The sequence below is a fragment of the Alosa alosa genome, chromosome 20, assembly GCF_017589495.1.
Source record: "Alosa alosa isolate M-15738 ecotype Scorff River chromosome 20, AALO_Geno_1.1, whole genome shotgun sequence".
Taxonomy (NCBI): domain Eukaryota; kingdom Metazoa; phylum Chordata; class Actinopteri; order Clupeiformes; family Clupeidae; genus Alosa; species Alosa alosa.
In genome coordinates this window covers 18,047,151-18,070,249 of record NC_063208.1, presented here as the reverse complement: position 1 = coordinate 18,070,249, position 23,099 = coordinate 18,047,151, and the positions used below count along the sequence as shown (strand labels likewise).

Here is a 23,099-nt window from a genome sequence, read left to right as displayed (position 1 = left end):
TAAAGAACTCCATTGAATCTTTTTAAAGACATTTCGACGCATTTTAATTATCCTATTCCTGGAAACAGGTGTTGGTTAATTGGTGACGTCATGCCCTCGTTTGTCATTATCCCACTGATCTGGGGGTTGGGGGTTGGGAGAGGGTGCTAGATCCCTGACAGTGGTTAAAGAAAAGGCGGATTGGCTTTTTTAAGTGTACGGATATAGCTTTGTCCACGGGCTGTAGACTATGGCTGTAGACCTGTAGGCCTGCAATAAGTTAAACAGGCATCACATTCATTCATACCTACTAGGCTACATTTACTTTGCATGTCCCCTCCTTCACCGCAGAGGGTGCTCTGAGTTATAATTCAAGTAGGCTGCTGTCATTTACTGAAGAAGAAGAGATCTTCCCAGCTGTGTTTTCAAAAACAGAATGTAAGTAGCTATAAAAAAAAAACTGCATTTATTCCATTACGTAGATAAGCGCATTTAAAATACAATCAACAGAATATCTGACTGTTTCAGATAATGTGACCGTGTTAATGCCTACAAAGAAATCGACATAGAATTCTGATCTAATTCTGATTACGACAGAACGATGCTCTGAATGAATGCGTAAGGAAGCGTTCTTGTGAGACACCTGTGCATGTCTGACAGGTTGGTGAACTAGTGAGCTTGTTAGAAGATAATTTCCCCCACAAACCGGTTTTCCGTTCATTGTTTTAGGACACTTTTTGTTCAGATGATAATTGAACTGGTCACGAACACAGCCGTTTCGTGTGCGGAACTAGCAGTATGCTAACAACTCTACCTAGCTAACTATATGTGCCGTTTGTTAGCTGGCGAGACTTTCACAGGCTTGAATTCCTTGTTTGGAGTGGGACCCCTCGAAATAGGTACACTACTTTAGTATATCTTGGCACTTTTGACAAAGCACACTAACAGCAGGCCAAGTGGACGACGTAGTCAGTGAGACAGTGAAAGTAAAGTGGATGGCTGCAGTTTATTTTCTGAGCATGGAGACATGCTTAAGGTAGAAGATGCTCTGTGAAACCTGATTGATTGTGTAGTAGCCTAATAGGCCTAATGCTTTTAGTTGAATTTATATATGTGGAATAGTTTTTGCAGTTATTTCCACCCCCCCTCCCTTGCTTCTGTTAACTACCAGTGCTTGCTTTGGATGTACTCATTGACAAATAACATGTTTGGGTTTATGTTCCCTCTTGAGTGCATTGAAGTGTGTTGACTGGACACAAGGAATAATTTTGCTCACTAGAGTAGGCTATGGTATAATACAAAATGGGTCCACATGTGGGAATTATAGTCTTTTGCATGTTTTCTTCTGTTTTGATGGGCATACTGTTTAAGATTTTACAGTTTAGTCCACTTGTAGTCTACCTTGACCTGTCCAGTCTACCGGATGTAGTTTTTTTTTTTACCTCTTAGTCAGTTTGCAAGCCTCTAATGGCCTGTTTGTTTTGCTGTTCTCTCCTACTCTTGTCTTCCTCTCAGTGACCCTCCATGAGAAGCCATGAGCGTCCCAGACTACATGCAGTGCGCTGAGGACCACCAGACGGTGCTGGTGGTGGTGCAGCCGGTGGGCATCGTGCCCGAGGAGCAGTTCTTCCGCATCTACAAGCGCATCGCCAGTGTGAGCCAGGTGAGCGTGCGCGACTCGCAGCGCCAGCTCTACATCCGCTACCGCCACCACTACCCGCCCGAGAACAACGAGTGGGGAGACTTCCAGACGCACCGCAAGGTGGTGGGCCTCGTGTCCGTCACCACCTGCGCCACGCCCAAGGAGTGGCCACAGACGTCTGACCGCTTCCACTGTCAGAAGGAGGTGTACGGCGCCACGCTGTACGACTCGCGCCTGCTGGTGTTCGGCCTTCAGGGTGAGATCGCAGAGCAGCAGCGCACCGATGTGGCTTTCTACCCCAGCTACGACGACTGCCCAGATGTGGAACGCCGGGTGGAGGACTTTGTTGAGTCCATCTTTATCGTGCTCGAGTCCAAGCGGCTGGACCGCGCCACGGACAAGTCTGGAGACAAGATTCCACTCCTTTGTGTGCCATTTGAGAAGAAGGACTTTGTGGGTTTGGACACAGACAGCAGGTGAGTGGGCATGTGTTGTGTGACTTTTGGAATAGACCGATAATTCTCCATGTGGTTTTCAAACGGGAGTTGTCAGGCAGGTATATAGTTCATAAATTATTGGGAGACAAGTATCAGAATAGTGTGATTGTCAATAGTTGCCACATGAAATATGTTGCGTTGGATGGTATTAAACAAAGTGGCTGGAAGGTTAAAGATATGAGAGGTATAATGTGTGGGACAAATCCAATGCTTCATGTGTGTGTTTTTGTTTTGGTCAGATACTCATGACATGAACCTCGCTTAGGAATGACCTTGCCTGTTTTTCTCTCCTGTGTCATAATTTGTGTTGTTGTTTTCTCTGTTTCTGTTGTTTTCTGTTCTTTGTTGTTTTTCACCCGGTTTTGCCTTGGTTTATTTATCTTTTCTTCTGTTTTTCAACCATACTGTCCTGTGAGTTTGTTGTTGGGTGTGAAAAGGTGAGACTTTGGTTTTGTATGTTGCTTTTTAGTTTCACCCTGGCCAATCCCATCAGCTTCTGACCCCCTCTCCTCCTCCTCCTCCCGTGTACTTAGATGATAGATCCCTTGTTTGAAGACAAGAAAACCCTCGAGGAAATCTTAGCTTGATTAGTTAGTTTTTTTTTTTTAATTCCTGGAAGTACACTTGTTGTACTGGAATGCCTATATTATGCTGTTATTGTGGTAGTTAGTCAAGCTTGCTCAATTCAGGACGTTTTGTTAGTCATTGCATCTAAATTGTCTTTTAACATCAGTACTCAGGAAGTCAGTCTTTGCTTTTACTCGACTTTTATTACAGAAAATATTTGCTACACTAAATGTCCCTATTCCAGTGCCAAGCTTTTAATTTTATGTTACAAGTGTATTTAATGGTGGTAGGGCAATATATAGAGAAAAGAACAGAACATGTTAAAGTGAGAATATTCCACTAGTAGGAATCACACTTACCGTACAAAGTATGTCACACATATCTTTTTCTTATGAAGTGATCTGAGTTTGGAGTAGGAGTTGGTGGTTGTGAATGGCTGTGTGTTTGCCAGCCTGTTGCAAGCCCAGTATTGCCTAGATAATTCTGGCCCCACTTTGGATTTGGGAGACTTGGAGGGTCAAGTGTCCATTCTGCCTTTGATTGTAATGATCCGGAATTGTTAGCCTAGTATTGAGCATAAGTACATGGATTTCACATGAGGATTCATGGACATGGCCACACCTTTAGCCAGGCTGATCATTGCACTCATCACTGATGACATGAATTGGGGATATGACATCCATGTACTCACCTGAGGAGGGTCACCAAGCAACCAGTCGGAAGCTTTAGGCTGGATTTCATGAGAAGAATTTAGCCGCAAGTGGAAGCCCCCTTTAGGATGACTGAGACTATTAAAAGAAAGTTTCTTATTGGCAATTGAATCGTAGCCTTACTCTGTTACTTTCCATGTTAGTTTAAGTGTGGAATATTATTTAAGATTAGGATTTTATTAGCAAGAGGTGTTTTTAAATCTGGTAGTTTGTCTTTAAATTGTTTAACTTTGCTGTGTGATGTTTCTGTCAGAAGACACTTGACCACCTCACAGTCTCTTGGGTACTGGTGATGCCTCTCAGAGGTCTTTTGTCCATGAGCTCTCCCTCCTTCCATTCACCAACATGTCCCCTTTTATTCTTTTCCTCTTTTCATCCTGTTGTTGTTTTGTTTGTGACCGACAAACATAGAGGTTAGGCTTTTCTCCTTGTTTGGCGGCTACCCTTCACTAGGACGCCTGTGTTTGCCTGTGCTCCCCTTGTTCCTTTTGCTACTGAATTGCTCGACTGATTGGTGTGCTTTTACAGAGCCCGCTGTGGCGATCTGGAGCCGATAAGATAAGGCCATCTAGCAGCAGGGAGCCTGTCAATAGCTTTTTATTTCCAGAAACTGATAACATATGAAGCTGTCCCATGGGTCCTGTGACATTTTAAATCAAGTCGCACACAACTTTTTTTCCCCCCCCATTTAAAATTTCAAACCTCACATGCACTCACATTCAGTGCTGTTCATGTAGTAAAGAAGGGTTGATCATTTTAAGGGAATGTTTGAGTTTGTTACTGACGGATTTCCCTCCTCCGTCTTCCTGTCATTTTATCCCCGCATCCCTCTGCCCTCACCACTCCCATAGGCACTATAAGAAGCGCTGCCAGGGGCGCATGAGGAAGCACGTGGGGGACCTGTGTTTGCAGGCGGGCATGTTGCAGGACGCCCTGGTGCACTACCACATGGCTGTGGAGCTGTTGCGCTCTGTCAATGACTTCCTGTGGCTGGGAGGTAAGACTGCAGAACACCTACAGTAGGAGAGGGTGTATGTGTGTTTGTGTGTGTGGTTATCCAGCCAACTTGGATGCAATCAATTCAGTGTGTTGTGTAATCTATTGTATAAGTATATATACTTTTTTGATCCCGTGAGGGAAATTTGGTCTCTGCATTTAACCCAATCGGTGAATTAGTGAAACACAAACAGCACACAGTGAACACACAGTGAGGTGAAGCACACACTAATCCCGGCACAGTGAGCTGCTTCAACGGCGGCGCTCGGGGAGCAGTGAGGGGTTAGGTGCCTTGTTCAAGGGCACTTCAGCCACGGCCCACTGGTCGGGGCTCGAACCGGCAACCCTCCGGTTACAAGTCCAGAGTGCTAACCAGTGGGCCACGACTGCCCTACTATTGTGAAATATTTTTGTTTGTGTTGTGCTTTAAAAGTGTTTTCTGTAGTCAATTTATGCTTTGTTGCAGTTGCTCAATGTTGTGCGTTAGCCTTATGGTATTTGTGTTTGCGTCTCCAGCGGCGTTAGAGGGCCTGTGCTCTGCATCAGTCATATTCCACTACCCTGGAGGCACCGCTGGGAAAACAGCGGGCCGGAAGCCCAGTGTCTCCCAGGCAGCAGACTCTGGAAAGAGGCACAGACCAGGTAAGGGAGGGGCGGTGGGGTCTGTAATCGTGTGCATGCCCACCAGGTGAGTGCAGATGGGATCTCTGTGTGGACTCCAGCCAGGTGAGAGTGGGTGGACCGATCCACTGGTATGGAGCGACATAACCCGGATGGAGAATCTGAGAAACGAGAGCGACTCATTATGTACCATGGGTAGACACAGACAGTGTGATCTAGCTAGCTGATGTTTTGGAACCACGCACTGTTCTTGAAGAAAATATTTGTTTGCTCTCAATAGGCAATGAAAGGATGTGGAGATGCCATTCCAGGCTGTGTGTTTATACTGCTATTCAGCATTTATAAGTACACAGAATTAATACAGCTGTGTGTAGGAGACTATTCTTTTGGGAACCGTTGCAAGAGCCAACCAACAGCACTTAGCTTTTTTCCAGAAGCTGCAAATTGATCTTATTTCTTTGTCTTGTCACATGAGGCATGAAATGGGTAAGGCTGAGTCCAGATTTTTCTATTTGTGGCAGATAAACAGATAACAAGAGAAGTGTTGAAACTTTTGCTTGTTTATCATCAGTACCAATGATGTTGTGTCCATGTTCACACCTGTACATTCTGACTGTGCCCAGTCCAACGGTCAGCGTGATTTGACAGATGGTTTGCAGTTTCCATCACCGGCCTCCTTCAGTGATGACTAATGACTACGACAACAGCAATAATGATGACATGACGATGTTACTATCTCTACGAGTGACATGAGTGTGTGTGTGTCCCGGGCTTGGCTTTAGGTTAACACAGACCAGCTGCTTGCCCATGTGCCTTTGCTCCTGGCCACTAACCTCTACTGCAACCCATGCTAGCGAAGCTTCAAGCATGAGCTAGTCCAAGCCATTCTATATGGATATGAAGGGGTTTTCAGTCGATTCACTTAATACTAATACTGATTCTCCCTATCATCAAGACTTTGTTATTGATATAGATGTTAAGAAGAGCATGATGCTAATTCATAAAGGGGCAAATTCTCCCATTCGTGCATATATTGCGCTTAAGCCCTTTTTTTTCGTGCTTCAGTTACGCACTTTACAGTTAGACGCATTCTCCCATTCCCACTTCCGTCACACCCACAGCGCGCAAGTTTGAAATCAAGGCGGCCTTATGAAAGAGGCGTGATTTATTCAAAATAGAACCAGACTGATCCACCACCTCGTTAATTTAGGTTGATATGAAAACGTGGACTTTCTCATTGACCTTCTGAATGCCATTTAAATCCAGAAAGAACACAAACCAGTCTTTGATTTTGAAAAACGTAAGCATGGTGAACTGAATAGCGAACGGCCTACATGGTGTGTCATCACACAGCCTAACAAAGAATTTACTTGAAATTTGAATTTACTTGAAAAATGAAATTTCACTTTTGCTTTGAGGTTTGTTTATATAGAGTCAAGACCTGCTTGAGGTGCGTAGATTCATAATTTAAAAACTCACTGTTGAGAAAGAAAGTTTCAATGGCAGCTGCATCTCATATTATCAATTTATCTATGCTAACCAAGCTGTAGACTTATGCAGTTTTTAATACAGTAGAGAGACTGGCATAACAATGCCAGCCTCCATTACAAACGAATCAAGAGACAGGAGAATATAAACTATGCCGCTTGACAATAGTGCAGACCTCTGTGCAAATGTATGGATGACTTCGGTCAAGTTGGAAAGAAATGGACAGATTCCAACAAAGTAGGCTATGGGATTATGACTTCATGTCAAGTTAAAACTGAAGATGCACAGTCGCTAAGCTCCAATATCCAAAGTGGGTTATTATAAGGGGGTTGTGTGACACTGTAATGGGGGAAAACATGAAGCTGTAGCAGCATATTGACCACCAAATTTGATATTGTAATGTTAATTTGTAAAGTTCTGTGTAACCTACATGTATTTAGAACTAGGCCTACTGCTGACATCGAGCAATATGCTGTTTCACCCTGTAGCGATGCTCGACCTTAATAGAGCCCTCGGGAGCACGTAGCTGAAAAGATGCTTGAGCCAGTGGCAGAATGCACGCAAGAGTTGTATACATAAGGGGTTGCTCCTCCCAAAACGTGTAACTCCCCTCCGTTGCGCATAAATGACAGGTTTAAGTGAAGGGGAGAATTTGCATAGGCTAAAAAGCGCACTTTTTTGACTTACGCACCCTTACGCACATGGGAGAATTCACCCCAAAGTGCAGAAATGTGAAATAGTAGTGACAACACCACTAACAACAATGAATGCAGTTTGGGTAACTTTTACCTTCAACATAATACATTTTGACATGGGTGTTTTTAATTTAACATGGTTTTGCTCAGATTTCAGGATTCTTAATTCTAACTGCTTTTAATCTGTAATAGAATGATTTAGTGCTTATAAATTGTGGATGCCAAACTAATGTGTATGTGTGCCTAGAAAATATTATGTCCAGTGTGCATAAAGCTTGCATGCTTACTTAACAGTGTTGTGTGAACCCTAACAGTGGTCTTGACATGACCAATGGTGGACTGACCTCTATGTGCTGCTGCTGTCTGATGACCTGCAGATTTAAAATGGCCGCTCCGTAGTCCTGTAGCTCTCTTGAAAACTGGCTGCTAAATTATATGAATATAGATGTAAATGAATTTAGACTTATGAATGGCCTGCTGTGGAGCTGGATCTACATTTACATTTACATTTTTTCAACATCTTTAGAACTGTCTAATCACGTGGTTCTGGCCAGAACAGTGGATTTCTTGCTGTGCTGTGCCCAATCGCACCCCAAACAAGCGAATGTTACCCTGGACATCTGTCATATCCGCAGTCCTCTGGACAGACTGTAAAAAAAATTAAAAAATGTTGGTCATTCTATCGTTGTGGCAGCACTTTGCGGTCTGGCCAACACTAACCTCTGCTCATTGTAACAGCGTCGCTGTATGCTCAGGAGTCAATGTGCGTTGTCTCTTTCTCTCTCGCTCTCTCTGTATCTCTCTCTTTTGCTCTCTGGCTCTCTCTCTCCCTCTTTTGTGTGATTTCAGGGGCACAGGAGGTTCTCATTGACCCAGGTATGGTATCATGCTGGCCTGTAGCAGTAGAAGTAGAAGAAGCTGCTTATCTTTGCTTGTGCCCTGGTGACTTTACCCACTCACCTCATCCTTTTTATGTTGTCCCTCTGTTCTGCATGCGTTTATGTGTGTGTGTTTATGTGTTTATGTGTATGTGTGTGTGTGTGTGTGTGTGTGTGTGTGTGTGTATGATTTCCTTACTCCCAGGGCTGACTTGCCTCTTCCAAAGGAAACAATCAGGATTTCCTTCAGTCATTGCATACAATCATAGTTTAAATTGATTCCTTTTGTCCCTGTGCTGTCTGGATACATTTTCTATGAAAGCTTTATGGCGACCAGGTGGGGGCAGTGTTGTACACTAAATACAACATTTTTTTGTTCATGGTTTAGTGAACAGAATTTTAACATAGATGGTGCTCATGGAAATACATATCTTTGAGTTTTTGCAGTTTATGTACAGATATGCATCAATATTTATACCTACATGGATATTTGTATTAGGCACAATCTTGTTAGGCTAACAATCATGCTTGAAATAGCAAACAAGATTTCTCTTAACAGATGTCTACAGTAAGTGGAGTTCATAAACAGCAACATTTGGTTGCTCAAAAAACTTCATATGCTGTGTCATTGTGAGAGTCCTGTTGCTATGGAACAGGGTGCTGTTGCTAAGTATCCCAGTGCCAGTTTTAACGTGGTATTTGAGGCTGATTGGCCAGAAGGCATTCTAAAAGAGTTATTTTTGTGGGACCCAATCTGTTGACTGCTATTGACGTGGCACGTACCGAGAGAGTACCTACAGTCAGTCAGGCAGGCAGGGATTCTGCTGTGAGTACTTAACAAGTTTCAGTCTTGGCCAAGTCATTTTTTTTTCTAGAGGGTTGTTCTAGCATAGGTAGTGTGGCTTGGATGAGGGAAAGGATAGGAGGACTTTGTAATGAATAAGGGCATTTTCTAGTTACTCACACTAAAACATTGTGATTGCTGTGCTATTTAATTAATAGCCACAAGGCGCTGCAACAAGGTATCACACACTGGGTTGCACTTTGCTATGCGCTTCTAGGATGTACAGACATGCATGCATTCGACATACTTCATATATAAGTCACTTCTCTTCACTTCTTGTATATTTAATTGTATAATAAGCTGGTGTCTGGCAAATCATTTAAGGCATATGAGTGGTAGGCTATTTCATGATGGCTATGATGAATATATGTAGATATGAGCAATTACATTTTTAATGTAGTGCTGAGGCATGACTAATAAATTATGTAATTCCACGGTGGGTGGATAGTGAACTGCTGCACATCATAGAATGACTCACTGCTTTCTGTTTCTTACAAAGAACCATATCAAACAGTAATAATACTACCTGCTCCCATATGTCCCCTGTTTAAATATCGCTGTATTTCTCTACCCAAAATTAGACCCTCCTCATGCAGATGGTAGCCAAGTATGTTCCATTTTGGCCACTACATAAACCACAGCCTCCCGTGTGGGCTATCTTTAGTGGTTGCCCAGAACATTCTGGGAGATTTGGCAGCCCTGAAGGTGCCAGTAGGCACTGCCGCAACTTCATCATCATAGCTCCAGGCAGCAAATGCCTCACAGAGGGGTTGGCAAAGGAGGAGCAAAAGAACATTTTTAAACGCGCTGTTAGAATTCCTCTCACCAGTTGCTGTTTCTGTCTCTGTGTATGCTTTTTATTATATTATTTTGTGTTTCTACTTTCAATGGCTTGAAGGAATGAATGCCACCTAAGCTGATTAATCAGTGAAATTTTGTTTAGCTTGCCTCCGAGCTCACTGATTTTGTTCTAACAGGCGATGTTGGGCTCCTTGATTTTTGTTTTTGTTTGCTTTGATGTTCACCACAGAAGGCCTGCATGGCATGCAGTTTTCAGATTTTGACTGCCTGTGTCTCGTGAAGTGTTCTAGCCAATTGTGATGATTTTTGAAATCTTTGTGGCCTTGTTCTGATTGTTTAGTTTACTCACATTAGTCATGAATCAGATAGTCTGTCAATATTTAATGCTCAATTGAAAATCATTCCTAGTCTCTGAACACGTTTGACCCAAGGTATGCCCATTTAAAAAAAAAAAAAAAAAAAAAAAAAGATTCAGGACACCCTTTTTCTTTTTTTTTTTCTGTCATCTTTTGGGGTCAGTAACTTCTATCATGTCTTTTTTTCTGTCTTTTTTCTGTCATTCTTTCTTCCCTCCCTCCCTGCTTCCTTTTGTGTTTTTTTTATATCCATTTCTGTGTTGCTCCTGGGATCTCTCCCCTCTCTTTTCTCCCTCCACCAGGGGCACTCACCACCAATGGCATCAATGCGGACACCAGCACAGAGATTGGGCGGGCCAAGAACTGCCTCAGTCCAGAGGACATCATTGAGAAGTACAAAGAAGCTATCTCCTACTATGGAAAGGTAACTTGGCCACACAGAAAGACCTGAGCGCTCCTCTTATGAAAAGGTTAAGTGTGGGTACATCCAAGCCTTGTTGGCTGTCAGACAAACAGAATAGGTTAAAAAGAAAGGAAAATTTGCAAAAAAAATGTCTTTATTTTATAAAAGGGCTTCTCTTGTAAACCCATAAATCCATGGGATTGGGCTTTGAACACATAGAAATTAACTGAGAGGTTAATGTATATGAAAGAATAGAAACATAACAATAGAAGAATCTCTCATCCTCGCATTCTTCAAATTCTTGCATTCTTGGTGCATTGATCTGAACCTGTCTAACAGTTACCTCTGTGTAATCTTGTGGGTCCTCTTCATTGCTCATTGCAAACGCTCTCCTTTCTCCTTCAGTCTAGTATTCTAGTGTCTAGTTCGCTAAGGAAGCTATTTTAATCTTTGAGACGCTGTAGTGTGTGTGTGCTGAACAGCGCTGAGGTGAATCCTGTGCCAGACATTCTGGCTCATCAGTTCCACATTTCTCCTGTGGGGGGCACTCTGTGCCTTCATTTGGATCAGGAGCCTTCAGTGAGGACTGTTGCCACGGCTTGCCGCCCCCAAGGGCTGCCTTGCAGCCAAGCCCAGGGTCCAAAGCAGGTTCTGGAAGGGCTAAAAAGAGAATGGTGCACTGGCCTTTTGAATTACACCGATCTTTAGGACTCATTCAAAGGGATGAGAGTCCTAAAGGTCTTGCAGCTGTTGGCTCTCCTCGGTCAGTTTGCACAGCCTTAAGAGACGAACTGGGTACTCATATCATTATATCTCCTAAATACAGAAATAATTTGGGGGAACAAAATGGGAAAATGCAAATGTCCACATTGGCGCCAACGCTTAAGATATTGTGTAGTCCGCACGTGTTGCTTATGTGACGTCCTTTTAATGAACAGTGTGGAGCCGGTGCATGCCTTGTTATCACTAATTGGCCTTTTGCATTGTCCTGCCATCACGGCCCCCTTCATGTTCAACTCTGCCCGCTCTGTGTTAAATGAGCCCCCTGACACCGAAGCATTCAGATATTAATTGGATTTTAATTAGCAGATACAGACGCTGTACCATTAGGCACCTTCTTAAAAATGGGGCCTGCAGAATTAATGGCCTTCAAAAGAAATATGTTCTCCCCTCCTCCTACTCCTTCTCCTGCCCTTTATTTCCCCCAGCAAATACTCAGCAGAAAACCATCTTTTTTCCCATTTTATATTTGAACACTTTTTTTTTCTGCAGTAGTTGCTAATTTTATGATTAAAACCGTGGGGCTTTAACAAGTGAGCAGTCTGCGGTCTCTGGTGGAGGCCAACAGACTGTGACCGATTGGGCTGTTTTTTTTTTTTTTTCCACATGGGGTCAGGAGACCCACTAAGAGCCCCCATCTACTGGACAATCTCCCGGTGACCCCTGCTGACACACGGGGGAATGCGAGAGCCACTGGCAGGCCGGCCCTCGGGGAGCTCTGTGGGCGCTAAGTGACTAACAGCAGGGCCATGGGCCCTGCAGCTTTCAAATCTGTGCTGCCTGAAATCAAAAGCATGTTATCACAGTGATATTACTGCACTGTACTCTGATTTCCACTATTCTAAAAAAAAAGACTTTTGAAAATGCTCTAATCATATGGATTCAGGAAATTATTTTATGTCCTTATGATTACTAATATTTTTCAGTTACCAAAGCTGTGGAATAGTAAACATTTCAGTTTATGAGACTCTAGAAAGAGCAATCTTTCAGTTGCAGAATGCAGAGTGCCCACCATTATGAATGCACTATGTAGTAATGGAAGACATTGAATACAGAGGCCACTTCAGTGTCATATGAAGGTCAGACCTTCTTAAAAAGAGAGGTGTTTTAGTTTAGCCGTTACACAAATGCTCATGACTGCATGTCAGTGTGACTGTTCTTTTGGCCACTTAATTCCTAGAAATGCAAATTGGCCTTGGCCATACATTCAGCGAGTCGGCGGCACGCTCGGCTGGTTCATTCAGCCAACTTGAGATAACGCCACTGCGGTAAAAATAGCACTCGAGAAAGGGTGGCGATGCATTAGCACTTCCCGTGATGAGCACCATAATTGCTCAAAAGCGTGCGAAGACCCGGGCTGTGCTACATGGGGACCTAACATGCTGTGCTCTGTGTATGGTGGAGTGAGGTGTTAGGAAAATAAATCATGAAAAGCTAAGGATTTCATCAGTGCAGTTCAAATCGAAGTTGAAAGAGCAAGTTCCTGTTTAATTGCCCACTGAGTGTAGCATAGAATCTGATCCAAGTTTAAGGTTGTCTTGACCAAAAAGGTCTTGCTTTGAACCGTTTGCAAGATCAGTGTCCTTGTAGCACAAGTTCTGATCAAATGTATGGCTTCTATTGAATGTTACCTGGACAAATGGAATATTCAAAGCCAGCAAAGACATTTGTTTTATTTATTTAAGGTTTATTTAGACAGTGCACATTAATTAACATAAAAATGTAAATGCGTCAGAATTAGCCAAAATGGTTATTTTGCATCTGTTGTCCATGGGCCGATGTGAACAGGCCAGCTGTGCCTAAAAGAAACTCTACACACATCATTTTTTAGCGTCTCAAAAATATGGACCTAAAGGGTCTATAACAAATGCTAAATCTTTCTTTATCTCTGTCTCTCTGGTGCTCCACTAGTATAAGAATGCTGGTGTGATTGAGCTGGAGGCGTGTGTGAAGGCTGTCCGCGTCCTGGCGATCCAGAAGAGGGCCATGGAGGCTTCAGAGTTCCTCCAGAATGCTGTCTACATCAACCTGGGCCAGGTGACCGCCAACTCCAGCTCATTGTTCCTGTCCTTGCCCCTTCGCCCTGCTCTTCTCAGCTGACTTCTCTTACCTTTCTGTTGCACTCCTTTTCTTTTCCTTAACTTGATCAATTTAGTGACAACAAATGTTATTGAAATACAGACTGCAGGGGGTGCTGTATGCCATGAATGGATTCAGGTGTCCACAGGGACCCGGGTTCAAGTCTGACCTGAGGTCATTTCCCGATCCCACCCCATCTCTCTCTCTCTCCCACTCACTTCCTGTTGCTCTTCGTTGTCCTGTTGGGGTAAAGGCAAAAAGCCCCAGAAAATATACTTAAAAGAAATACTATATTGCAATATGTTAATGCTATTACTGAGTCGACCGTTTTCTATGGTATGTAAGGTATTGATCACTTGATTAATTGATTATGACGTTTTTATATAGCAACTTGATGTGGTGCTTCTCTCTCCTCCACTGTACCTCCTCTCCCAGCTGTCAGAGGAAGAGAAGATCCAGCGCTACAGTGTCCTCTCTGAGCTTTACGAGCTCATTGGCTTCCACCGCAAGTCGGCCTTCTTCAAGCGAGTGGCCGCCATGCAGTGTGTGGCCCCCACCATCCCTGAGCCAGGCTGGAGGGCCTGCTACAAGCTGCTGCTGGAGACTCTGCCTGGCTACAGCCTCTCCCTCGACCCAAAGGACTTCAGCAAAGGTATAGCAATATCTTCATTCAGGCCCTATCCTTAAAAGAACCTCATTAGAGAGAAAAAGACGTTCTACTAAAAGAAGATCGCATGACTAAAGATAGCTAATAGTTCTGAGACCCAATGGAAATTTGTGGAAAATCCATAATGTGCTGAAGTAGATGTTCTCATCAACAAGATCTCAGGAAGTCTCAGAAAGCACATAACATGTGTTTGCCTTTTTAGTTCTCGGTTTACATCTGTTAGCTTCGCTAATGAGTTTATATTACACAAGAATAGAAATGCATTTGTGTCCCTTATCTCATTGATTAAGTTGGCAGTTTTATGCCACCATCTGTATGTATTCAGCTGCTTCATACACAGATGACGCCTAGTATCTCACAACCTCAAGAGTCAAATTCTGATTCAAACTTTTGGAACAACTGTTGTTCCCCACCTACGGTTATTACACATTCTAAAGAACGCATGACAATGGGAAATTCAACCAAGCAGTGGTATAAAGTAAAATATGGCACAACGACATGTTTAAAAGCTATGCAGTGAGTGTGAACCTCGAAAGGAAAAAGGAAAGACACACACACACACTCAATGTAGACTAAATCCTGGGTCTCCCAATTGCAAGGTCATTACCGTTTTAGCCTTTTCTTCAATCATACTTCCACGCACATGTTTCGCGTCTCATCCTCTCCCTTTGTTTGACTTGCCACAAAGGCTTTTGTTCAGGACAAAAAATTGAAGGTGTTTGAAGGATAAAAAACACACCCTAGCAGTTAGCAAGAGCTGTCTCTGATGGCTAGTTAGACTTGCCTCTTTTCACTGTGTATAAAAAACAATGTTGCTGATGTAACAGAATAGAAAGAAAGAAAGAAAAGTCAGACGGAACACTTAAGAAACATTGTTCTTTGAAGTCAAGATTTATAAGCACACTCCAGAATGTATCCTCTATCTGTTCGCCTTCCTCCCCCCTCTGTCCTTGTCCTGTATTCCGTCTTTCTTATGCTCCATCAGCCTCTTGTTACGGCTGGTGGAACCATGCAGGAGTATTGATTTCTCCCCTCCTCTCTTTGTTCTCGAGTGGAAAAAAGCAATCTATTACCCCAAAAAAGAGGGAAGCAGGTGGGAGCGTTTAGCCGAGCGCTACAGCTGTCACTCTCGATATTGTTTTCTTTGCCGTGCTTACAATGAGCGTATAGGCCATGGGCAGTGTGCGTGCTATACTCCAACAGGCTGCTGTGATCAGCAGAAATCATGCCTGTTGCAGCTAGCCGCTCAAAATATCATCCTAAATACTATCCCTACACTGCAGGTCACACCACTGAGACACTAAAGATGGCAGCTCTTGTTTATTTGATTTCACTTTTGGCCCTAACGTGTCTAGTGGCCGTTTAAGTCCTAGCAGGTGTCTGCAAGATGGATGATTGGTGTGTGCAATGATGGTGTGAGGTGTCAGGTGAGGGACTATGGAGCCTCCATTATGCAGTTGGATGTGTGGATATTGACCAGTGGGACTCTGGCCTTGCCGTTTCTGGACTAGAGCGCCAGAAGACGTAAACGAGAGGGGATGTGTGTTTGGGTTTTTCCTCCAGCACACAGATTGGCAGAGACAGCAGTAACTGCAGGAACGTGGAAGGAAATGGGTTTTTAATTAGCTTGGGAATACTCTCACTTGCTCTGCAATTACTAAAGAGGGAGAGAGTGAGAGGAGGGGATAAGAAAAGAGGTGGGGTCACTAGGTTAGATTGGAGGGGTCTCTCAATCATCACTGAGCTGTTTGCTTTTCGCCTTTTGAAACTGGCTGGGGGTTGTTGAAACTGCATAAATAAATGTTTTTTTTTTTTTTTTACTCTGTTTTGTTTCATGTTTGTTTTTTAACCCACAGAGATTGATTGCTTTCTGTCTACACCATCATCGTTGTTAAACAAAAAACAAAAAAAACTTATTTGCTTGCAAAAAGGCTTTTATTTACAGCCAGTCAAAACTCGCCCACTGGGTTGATACCCTCCCCACTGGTTCATCCTTTTTCAAATAACACAATTTAATTCAGTACTTCAAAAATGTCTCCATTTCCCAGGCTTGTGAATATGTAATTTTCAGTCATTTGTCACTATTGTGAATGTTGCTCTTGCTTACACACAGCAGTACTCATGCTTATGATTTTTGTTCCGCGCGTTAATTCTATAATGCTTTTAATACCAGCTTGACACGTTGTCGGCGAGGTACTGGAGGAAAGGGATGTATTTACACACGTATGACTAATTTGAATTGGACTATTGCAGACAGAATGCATAAAATGTCCGACCCAGTTGTAAATGTTATTCCGAAAACAAGGTTTTTTTTTGTTTTTGTGTGGATGCTTTGGAACAGGCAAATTGGATGAAATGAATGAGCTCAAGATGTGTTGCTCTAAACTTACCTGTAGCCATTACAGTAATTTCCTGTGTATTAGCCACATTGTGTATAAACTGCAGGACAGTGCTTTTATACAAGTTAAAAAAACAAAACCATATTAATATCATATTAACTGCCCCCACATATTAACCTCATAGCTGAATTTTTTTGCAAAATCAATGTATAAACCGCGGCTAAAAGATAGGAAATTACGGTATTCTAGCATTTCTAGTTGTCATCTAACCAAATACAAATTGTGTGTGGGGAGGCTTTGCTGAATAGAAAAGAAGTGTCTTGTTGCACCACACTTTGGATTGGCCCCCACTTTTCTGCCTCCCATAATAATGATCTATCCTCACATTTTGTGAGAGAAAGATGTTCTTGAGGGTTGAGAGGTAGGAAGAAGAGGGAGATCTAGCAGACATAACTGACAGTCTTTGTTGGATTAGCCCCCCTCCCATCCCATTCCTCCCCCATCCCCTCACCTTGCATCCCACCCACCGATAAAGGCCTCGTTTCACGTCAAATCTGCAGTAGACAGGTGGAACCGCGCTATTTTTAGGGCCCAAACGAAAGGGTGCACTTTCCAAGGTGGAGAAAGAGAAGAGGATTGCTGGGAAAGGATTTGCAGTCATTTTTTTTTACGATTATGGTTGAAATTTGAAAAAAAAAAAAAAAACTGTTGATATGCATACTAAAACAGAAAAATCATGAGGGGAAAGTACACCCACCAACAACCATCTCCATCACACTCAGAGCTCATTAAATAGCCATGTTTATGTTTAAAGCAGAACAAATGTTGTTCAGCCTCCTTCTCTTCCTCCTCCCCGATCCTCCTCTTGAGCAGATAAAAGCGCTCCTCTCTCCACCTCTCCCTGACTCCTTTTCCTGGGTCCCTTTACACCCCCCCTTAACAGCCACATGCCAGGGACAGTGACAGGTTAGACAGAGTAGGAAAGAAACAGGAGAGTTGTGGGGGTGGAGGGGGATTATTTAAGGGCACTGGTGCACTGGTGTGTAACTTCAGCATGACTGGACCTTACCACTGAACCTTCTGTCAGTGGTGTGTGTGTGGGGTGGGGGGGGGCGCGCAAAGGCTGCTGACCTTACAGTGGCATTACATTGAATAACAGTCCGGAAATAGACGCGAAAGAAAGAGCTAGAGAAAGATTGAGGAAAAGGGAGAGAATGAAAAAAGGAATGGAGGTCCTCTTAGACCTCTGAAAAACATTCTCACCCACCAGACAAACGGTGTAATTATGCCCAGAACTGATTGGAGCTCATTCATTTCAGTTTGCTTAAAGATGAGCATTTAAATTCTCACCTAAACTCTAGGAGGTGGATCTGCTTCCCTGTTTTTTGAGTGTTTTTGTGCAGTCATGTGTGAACTTGGGTGTACCTAAACCTTATGATGGATTTGCTCTCATTTTCTTTCTCTCTCTCTCTCTCTCTCCTCTCCTCTCTCTCTCTCTCTCTCTCTCTGTCCTCTCCTCACACACACACACCTCTTCCTATGTCCCCCTTTTCTTTCTTTCTCTCCTCTTTTCTCCTCTTCTCTTCTTTCCCTTCTCTTCTCTTCTCTTCTTTTCTTTTCTCTCATCTCTCTCTCTCTCTCTCTCTCTATCCACACACACACACCTTTCTTCCCATCTCTCTCCTTCTCCCTTCTTTCTTTTCTCCTCTCTTCTCTCTCTCTCTCTATCACACACACACAAACACACACCTCTTCCCATCTCTCCTTCTTTCTTTCTATACACACACACACACAAACACACACCTCTTCCCATCTCTCCTTTCTTTCTCCTCTTCTCTTTCTCTCTCTCTCTCTCTCTCTCTCTCTCTCTCTCTCTCTCTCTCTCTCTCTCTCTCTGTCCTCTCACACACACACACACACACACCTCTTCCTATGTCCCCTTCTTTCTTTCTCTTCTCTCTCTCTCTCTCTCTCTGTCCACACACACACAAACACACACCTCTTCCCATCTCTCCTTTCTTTCTCCTCTTCTCTTTCTCTCTCTCTCTCTCCTCTCTCTCTCTCTCTCTATCCACACCACACACACACAAACACACACCTCTTCCCATCTCCTTCTTTCTTTCTCCTCTTCCTCTTTCTCTCTCTCTCTCTCTCTCTCTCTCTCTCTCTCTCTCTCTCTCTCTATCCACACACACACAAACACACACCTCTTCCCATCTCTCCTTCTTTCTTTCTATACACACACACACACAAACACACACCTCTTCCCATCTCTCCTTTCTCTCTCTCTCTCTCTCCTCTCCTCTCTCTCCTCTCTCTCTCTCTCTCTGTCCTCTCTCACACACACACACCTCTTCCTATGTCCCCTTCTTTCTTTCTCCTCTTCTCTCTCTCTCTCTATACACACACAAACACACACCTCTTCCCATCTCTCCTTCTTTCTTTCTCCTCTTCTCTTTCTCTCTCTCTCTCTCCCTCTCTCTCTCTCTCTCTCTCTCTCTCTCTCTCTCTCTCTCTCTCTATCCACACACACACACACACACACACACCTCTTCCCATCTCTCCTTCTTTCTTTCTATATACACACACACACACACACACACCTCTTCCCATCTCTCCTTCTTTCTTTCTCCTCTTCTCTTCTTTCCCTTCTCTTCTCTTCTCTTCTTTTCTTTTCTCTCATCTCTCTCAGGTACCCATCGGGGATGGGCAGCGGTACAGATGCGTCTCCTCCATGAGCTGGTGTACGCCTCCCGTCGCATGGGCAACCCAGGCCTGTCCGTCAGACACCTGTCCTTCCTGCTGCAGACCATGCTGGACTTCCTGTCTGATCAAGGTCAGCTCCCCCGCCTGTCTTGTGTCGTCTCTCTCTCTCTCTCTCTCTCTCCACGTCTCTCACTTGTGCTCCCTCTCTTTCTCTCTTCCTTTCTCTCTTCCCTTCTCTACATCCACTCTATCTGCCACAGTATGAGTCCTTCTTGTTTACTTTAGGCACTTTAGTAATCAGGGAGAGGTACTACTATCACAATGGCAAGTATTGGTTGAAATGCCACTGCCCCACCTTTTATACAAACCCTAGTTGACTTATCAGCATGAATGACTGAAGAGCAAATCATATTTGTTGCAAGAGCTTTGGTAATATTTTTTCTGTTTCAAAGCCATTTTCATTAAATCATTTTCCTCTGAAGTGATCTCTTTTGACCCTGAGCAGAATATTTATTTTGTGATCAAAAGAGCTGTCCATTTGTTGCTGAAATAATTATTTTTGTCTCGCTTAGTTGAGGTGAGACAATGTCAAAACACATTTAGAATTTCTAGTGGAGGAAAACATACTACTACCGCTGTCAGTTGCATTTTCTGCTAAGTTACGAGTTAAACCATTTCTTTATTGGGCTGTTGTTCTAGATTTCCTCTCCGATTTTCTGTTGTGCAGGCCATCGACTCATGTCTGGAAGTCAGTTCTGCTCCTCATAACAGCTGGCTTTCGTTTTCCCCAAACAAACGCTATTTTTATGCCCCGGTAATTTCAGTGCTTATTGATCTGCAGCTCTGTGTGTTTGGCTCCATATCATAATGTGTGTGTGGACGGAGGGAAGGGGGTGGGGGGGGGTGCTTTTTGCCTGAGCCCCCCTCTCTATGCCGATCAATGCACTCTCGCTGACTTCTACCGCCAGCGCAACGCCGCGGTTGTTATCCTATCTTTTGCCGGCGTGTGCCAACACCGCGGCACAGCCCTGTCAGTGCAGGATGTTTGTTTATGCTCACGCTGCATTTTTTGTTTGTTTGTGTTGTCTCGCTCGTCACAACAGTGGATAAGATCCGGCTCATAAAGCGAAATCACTCCAAACCCAGTGCTCTTGCATCTGAAGAAAAGGGTCTGCGTCACTGGTGCCCTACCAGTCCTCTGAAAAACAAGAGGGATGGCGAACTTTACTACTGCCGCACACACACACACACACACACACACACACACACACACACCAGTCACTGCCAGCTGCATCAGCCACTAAACCCAACATTAGAGGGAGCATGCTAACATCAAAGACAGCGGTCTGCCAAATCAAGGCAAGTGTGTAACACTTTAGTTTAGTAACACTGTGGGACTGGACACCACTTAGTGCTCAGTCTAGCAGATGCTGATCACAGCAAGCGTCGGGGGCCCCATGGGACCAGCCCCAGTTGCTGAGGCAGAGGCACAGGCAGGGGAAGGCATGCAGTCCTTGCGTGAGAGGTGGCCTTCGGAACACGGAGCTCCGAGATGAGTTTGACCTCCACAGAAGGGCACAAGCTGGGTTGCGTGTTAAGGAGTGGAACGTGTGTGTGTGTGTGTGTCAGATTCTTGGTGTGCGTGTCTCTATCTCTGTGTGTGTATACTGCCCTGTTACTTTCCCTTTTGTGACTGACATGCACGCAAATGTACACATGCACTTTCACCTGCACGTGCTTCACAGGTGTTCTCTCTCTCACATGCACGAACAGGCACTTTCTCTCTCTGTCATGTGGAGAGGATGGGTTTTAAACTTTATAGATGATCATGTTCCAGGTCTGTCCTTCCCCGCCTGCTGTGCTCATTGATATGCTCTCATCCTCAGTGTGCTGTCAGGCAATTTTGTGCACACATATGACCACATGCACGCACACACAGACACACTGGCACTCATGTTTTCACCAATTTTCACTCTGCGTGCAGTGAGGTTCTTTCCTTCTCCTGCAGCGAATGTCCACCTCCTACCTGTAAGTGCCGTTTTCTTTTTGCCCATTCCAGTGCTTACCAAAAGACTGTTGGGACCAGCACCCTTCTATTTTTTGTTCTTGCGTAAGGCTGCTATCCACATGGATACAAGTCTGCACTTTCTTTCACCCCCTACTCAGCAGGGGGCATTTCTCTCTTCATGCCCACTGACTGCCCATAGTCCTGGACAGCTGCCCGTGTACACATGTGCAAGGAAGGTTGTCCAGGGTGCTTCTGCATGGCTCTTCACTCCCCTGTGATGCTACCAACACCGTTCAGCTGAAATCCTTTTCATGGCTTCCAATGAGCACTGATCTGAGTACATACAGTATATAACCCCTGCAGTGGGAAGTGGATGTAATTCCCCTCACCAGATATTCGCTCTCTTGACACCCGCAGAGCTGTTCCTAGATCAGAGAGTCCCAGCTTTTTTTTACAAGGCATCATCTCCCCACATGGTGATTAACGTCAGATACCTCGCTTGTCTAGACATGTGCCAGTGTTCCTCATGTATACACAATGAAGTCCTCTGAGACCTAATGCTGTAAACTAGCGCCTCAGGTTTATTGCGGATAGAGACGACGTAATAAGCGTTGACAGTTACTATGTAATATTAATTGACTGTCACACAACTTTACATGCACATGTTTTCTAAAGCTGTGCAGTACATGTCACATTCAATAGCGTTGTACTGTAGTTCAGAGCAGAAAGTTGTGCTTCTTGTGAAAGTTTCTTTTGTTTGGAGAAGTCAAAACATTGGCATTTCCTTGAGGTTTGCCAGGAAGAAAGCAACGACAATAGCAACGCTAGCCGCTGCAGGCCTTGTTCAAATACTAAGACAAAAAAAAAAACACCACATTTCAGAGCGAGAGAGAGAGAGAGAGAGAGAGAGAGAGAAATACATTTGGGAAGTATAATGAGAGCGGAAGAGAAAAGAATAAAGATAGAATCAATGAGGTGGAGAAAAATAATAAGGCCCCCTCAGAAAAAAAGACTGAGAGATAAAGAAGATGGCAGTGGACAGAGAGCGAGAGTAGGTAGAGGAGCCTGACTGTCATTAGTCTCTGTTTTAATGTCATCAGGCCGCAGCCAGAAGCTCTCTCTGGGTTTAGGGACAGGTTCCTTAAAAGCCTGTCTGAGGCAGAACCCCTCTGGGACCTCTGTCCAACCCCCCCTCAGGACCCGTGAAAGGGACTCACGCTGGGGTGTGTTATTCACTGCCTTTGGGGTCACTCTGGCCTCCGGTGGGAGAAGATGCTTTCATGAACCTGCCTGTAGTCCGAGACTGTGGTGCGATCCAATACAAGCTAATTATTGGCCTCTAGCCGCCTTGGACTCCCTGATCATGTGGTTACTGTTCCTCAGGGCTAGTACGTAAAGCAGTGGGGACAAGGTGAGGTTAGGGTGAGAAGGAGAGAGAAAGATGGAGAGGGAAAGATGGAGAGAGGGAGTTGCTGTTCTGCTCTGTGTTTAAAAATAACCTGCAGACATCTGTGAAGAATGAGAGCTGTTTCCCACTCGTCATTATGCAGTGCAGAATCAAAAAGTTTGTGGTTTGGCTTGTGTTGTGCAGACCTGAATAGCAAGACGTCAAGGGAGTGTGTGCATGTGTGTGTGTGTATGTGTAAGCGGTGTGTATTTTTGTTAGACACTCTGAAATAGGGAAAAAAGTGTAGTGTGAAAGCAGTTGTATGAAAGACCGGACGCCTTTGCTGCCAAATTTGGCAAAGTCCCAAACAGGATGAAGGCAAATATGTACCCTGCCATGGGAAATTATACAGTATTTCAAAACAGCTGGCCAGTGGAACCTAAAAGTCATAACTTTTGATGTTTGTCGCGTGCATCCTTGTCCACCTCCGCCTCTCGGCCGTCGGCCCCGGACAGACCTCAGCTTAATTAGGACCGTTGGTAGTTGGAGTGTCTGTGGCTGCTGTGGTCTGTATGAATGGAGGCCAAGGCAAAGAGGCTTTAGCGTGTGTTTGTATGCCAGAGGTGTATAGTGTTAGCAAGCAGCCTCTGGCACAG

The 23,099-nt window shown here is 44.1% G+C and overlaps 1 protein-coding gene across 2 annotated transcripts in view; it reads left to right on the top strand.

Annotated features, from left to right (window-relative positions):
* The first annotated feature begins 235 nt into the window (after window positions 1–235).
* Window positions 236–23,099, top strand: part of trappc9 (trafficking protein particle complex subunit 9) — a 231,958-nt gene continuing 209,094 nt past the window's right edge. Inside the window, exons 1-9 of one of the 2 annotated variants that reach the window (XM_048229438.1) lie at window positions 236–417; window positions 1,495–2,097; window positions 4,247–4,392; window positions 4,908–5,033; window positions 8,045–8,071; window positions 10,377–10,498; window positions 13,169–13,294; window positions 13,772–13,988; window positions 19,035–19,178. In XM_048229438.1, coding sequence (XP_048085395.1) covers window positions 1,514–2,097; window positions 4,247–4,392; window positions 4,908–5,033; window positions 8,045–8,071; window positions 10,377–10,498; window positions 13,169–13,294; window positions 13,772–13,988; window positions 19,035–19,178 — 1,492 coding nt within the window. In that variant the 5' untranslated portion in view covers window positions 236–417; window positions 1,495–1,513. The remainder of the gene's footprint in view (window positions 418–1,494; window positions 2,098–4,246; window positions 4,393–4,907; window positions 5,034–8,044; window positions 8,072–10,376; window positions 10,499–13,168; window positions 13,295–13,771; window positions 13,989–19,034; window positions 19,179–23,099) is intronic. The other variant, XM_048229439.1, reaches the window with a different exon arrangement.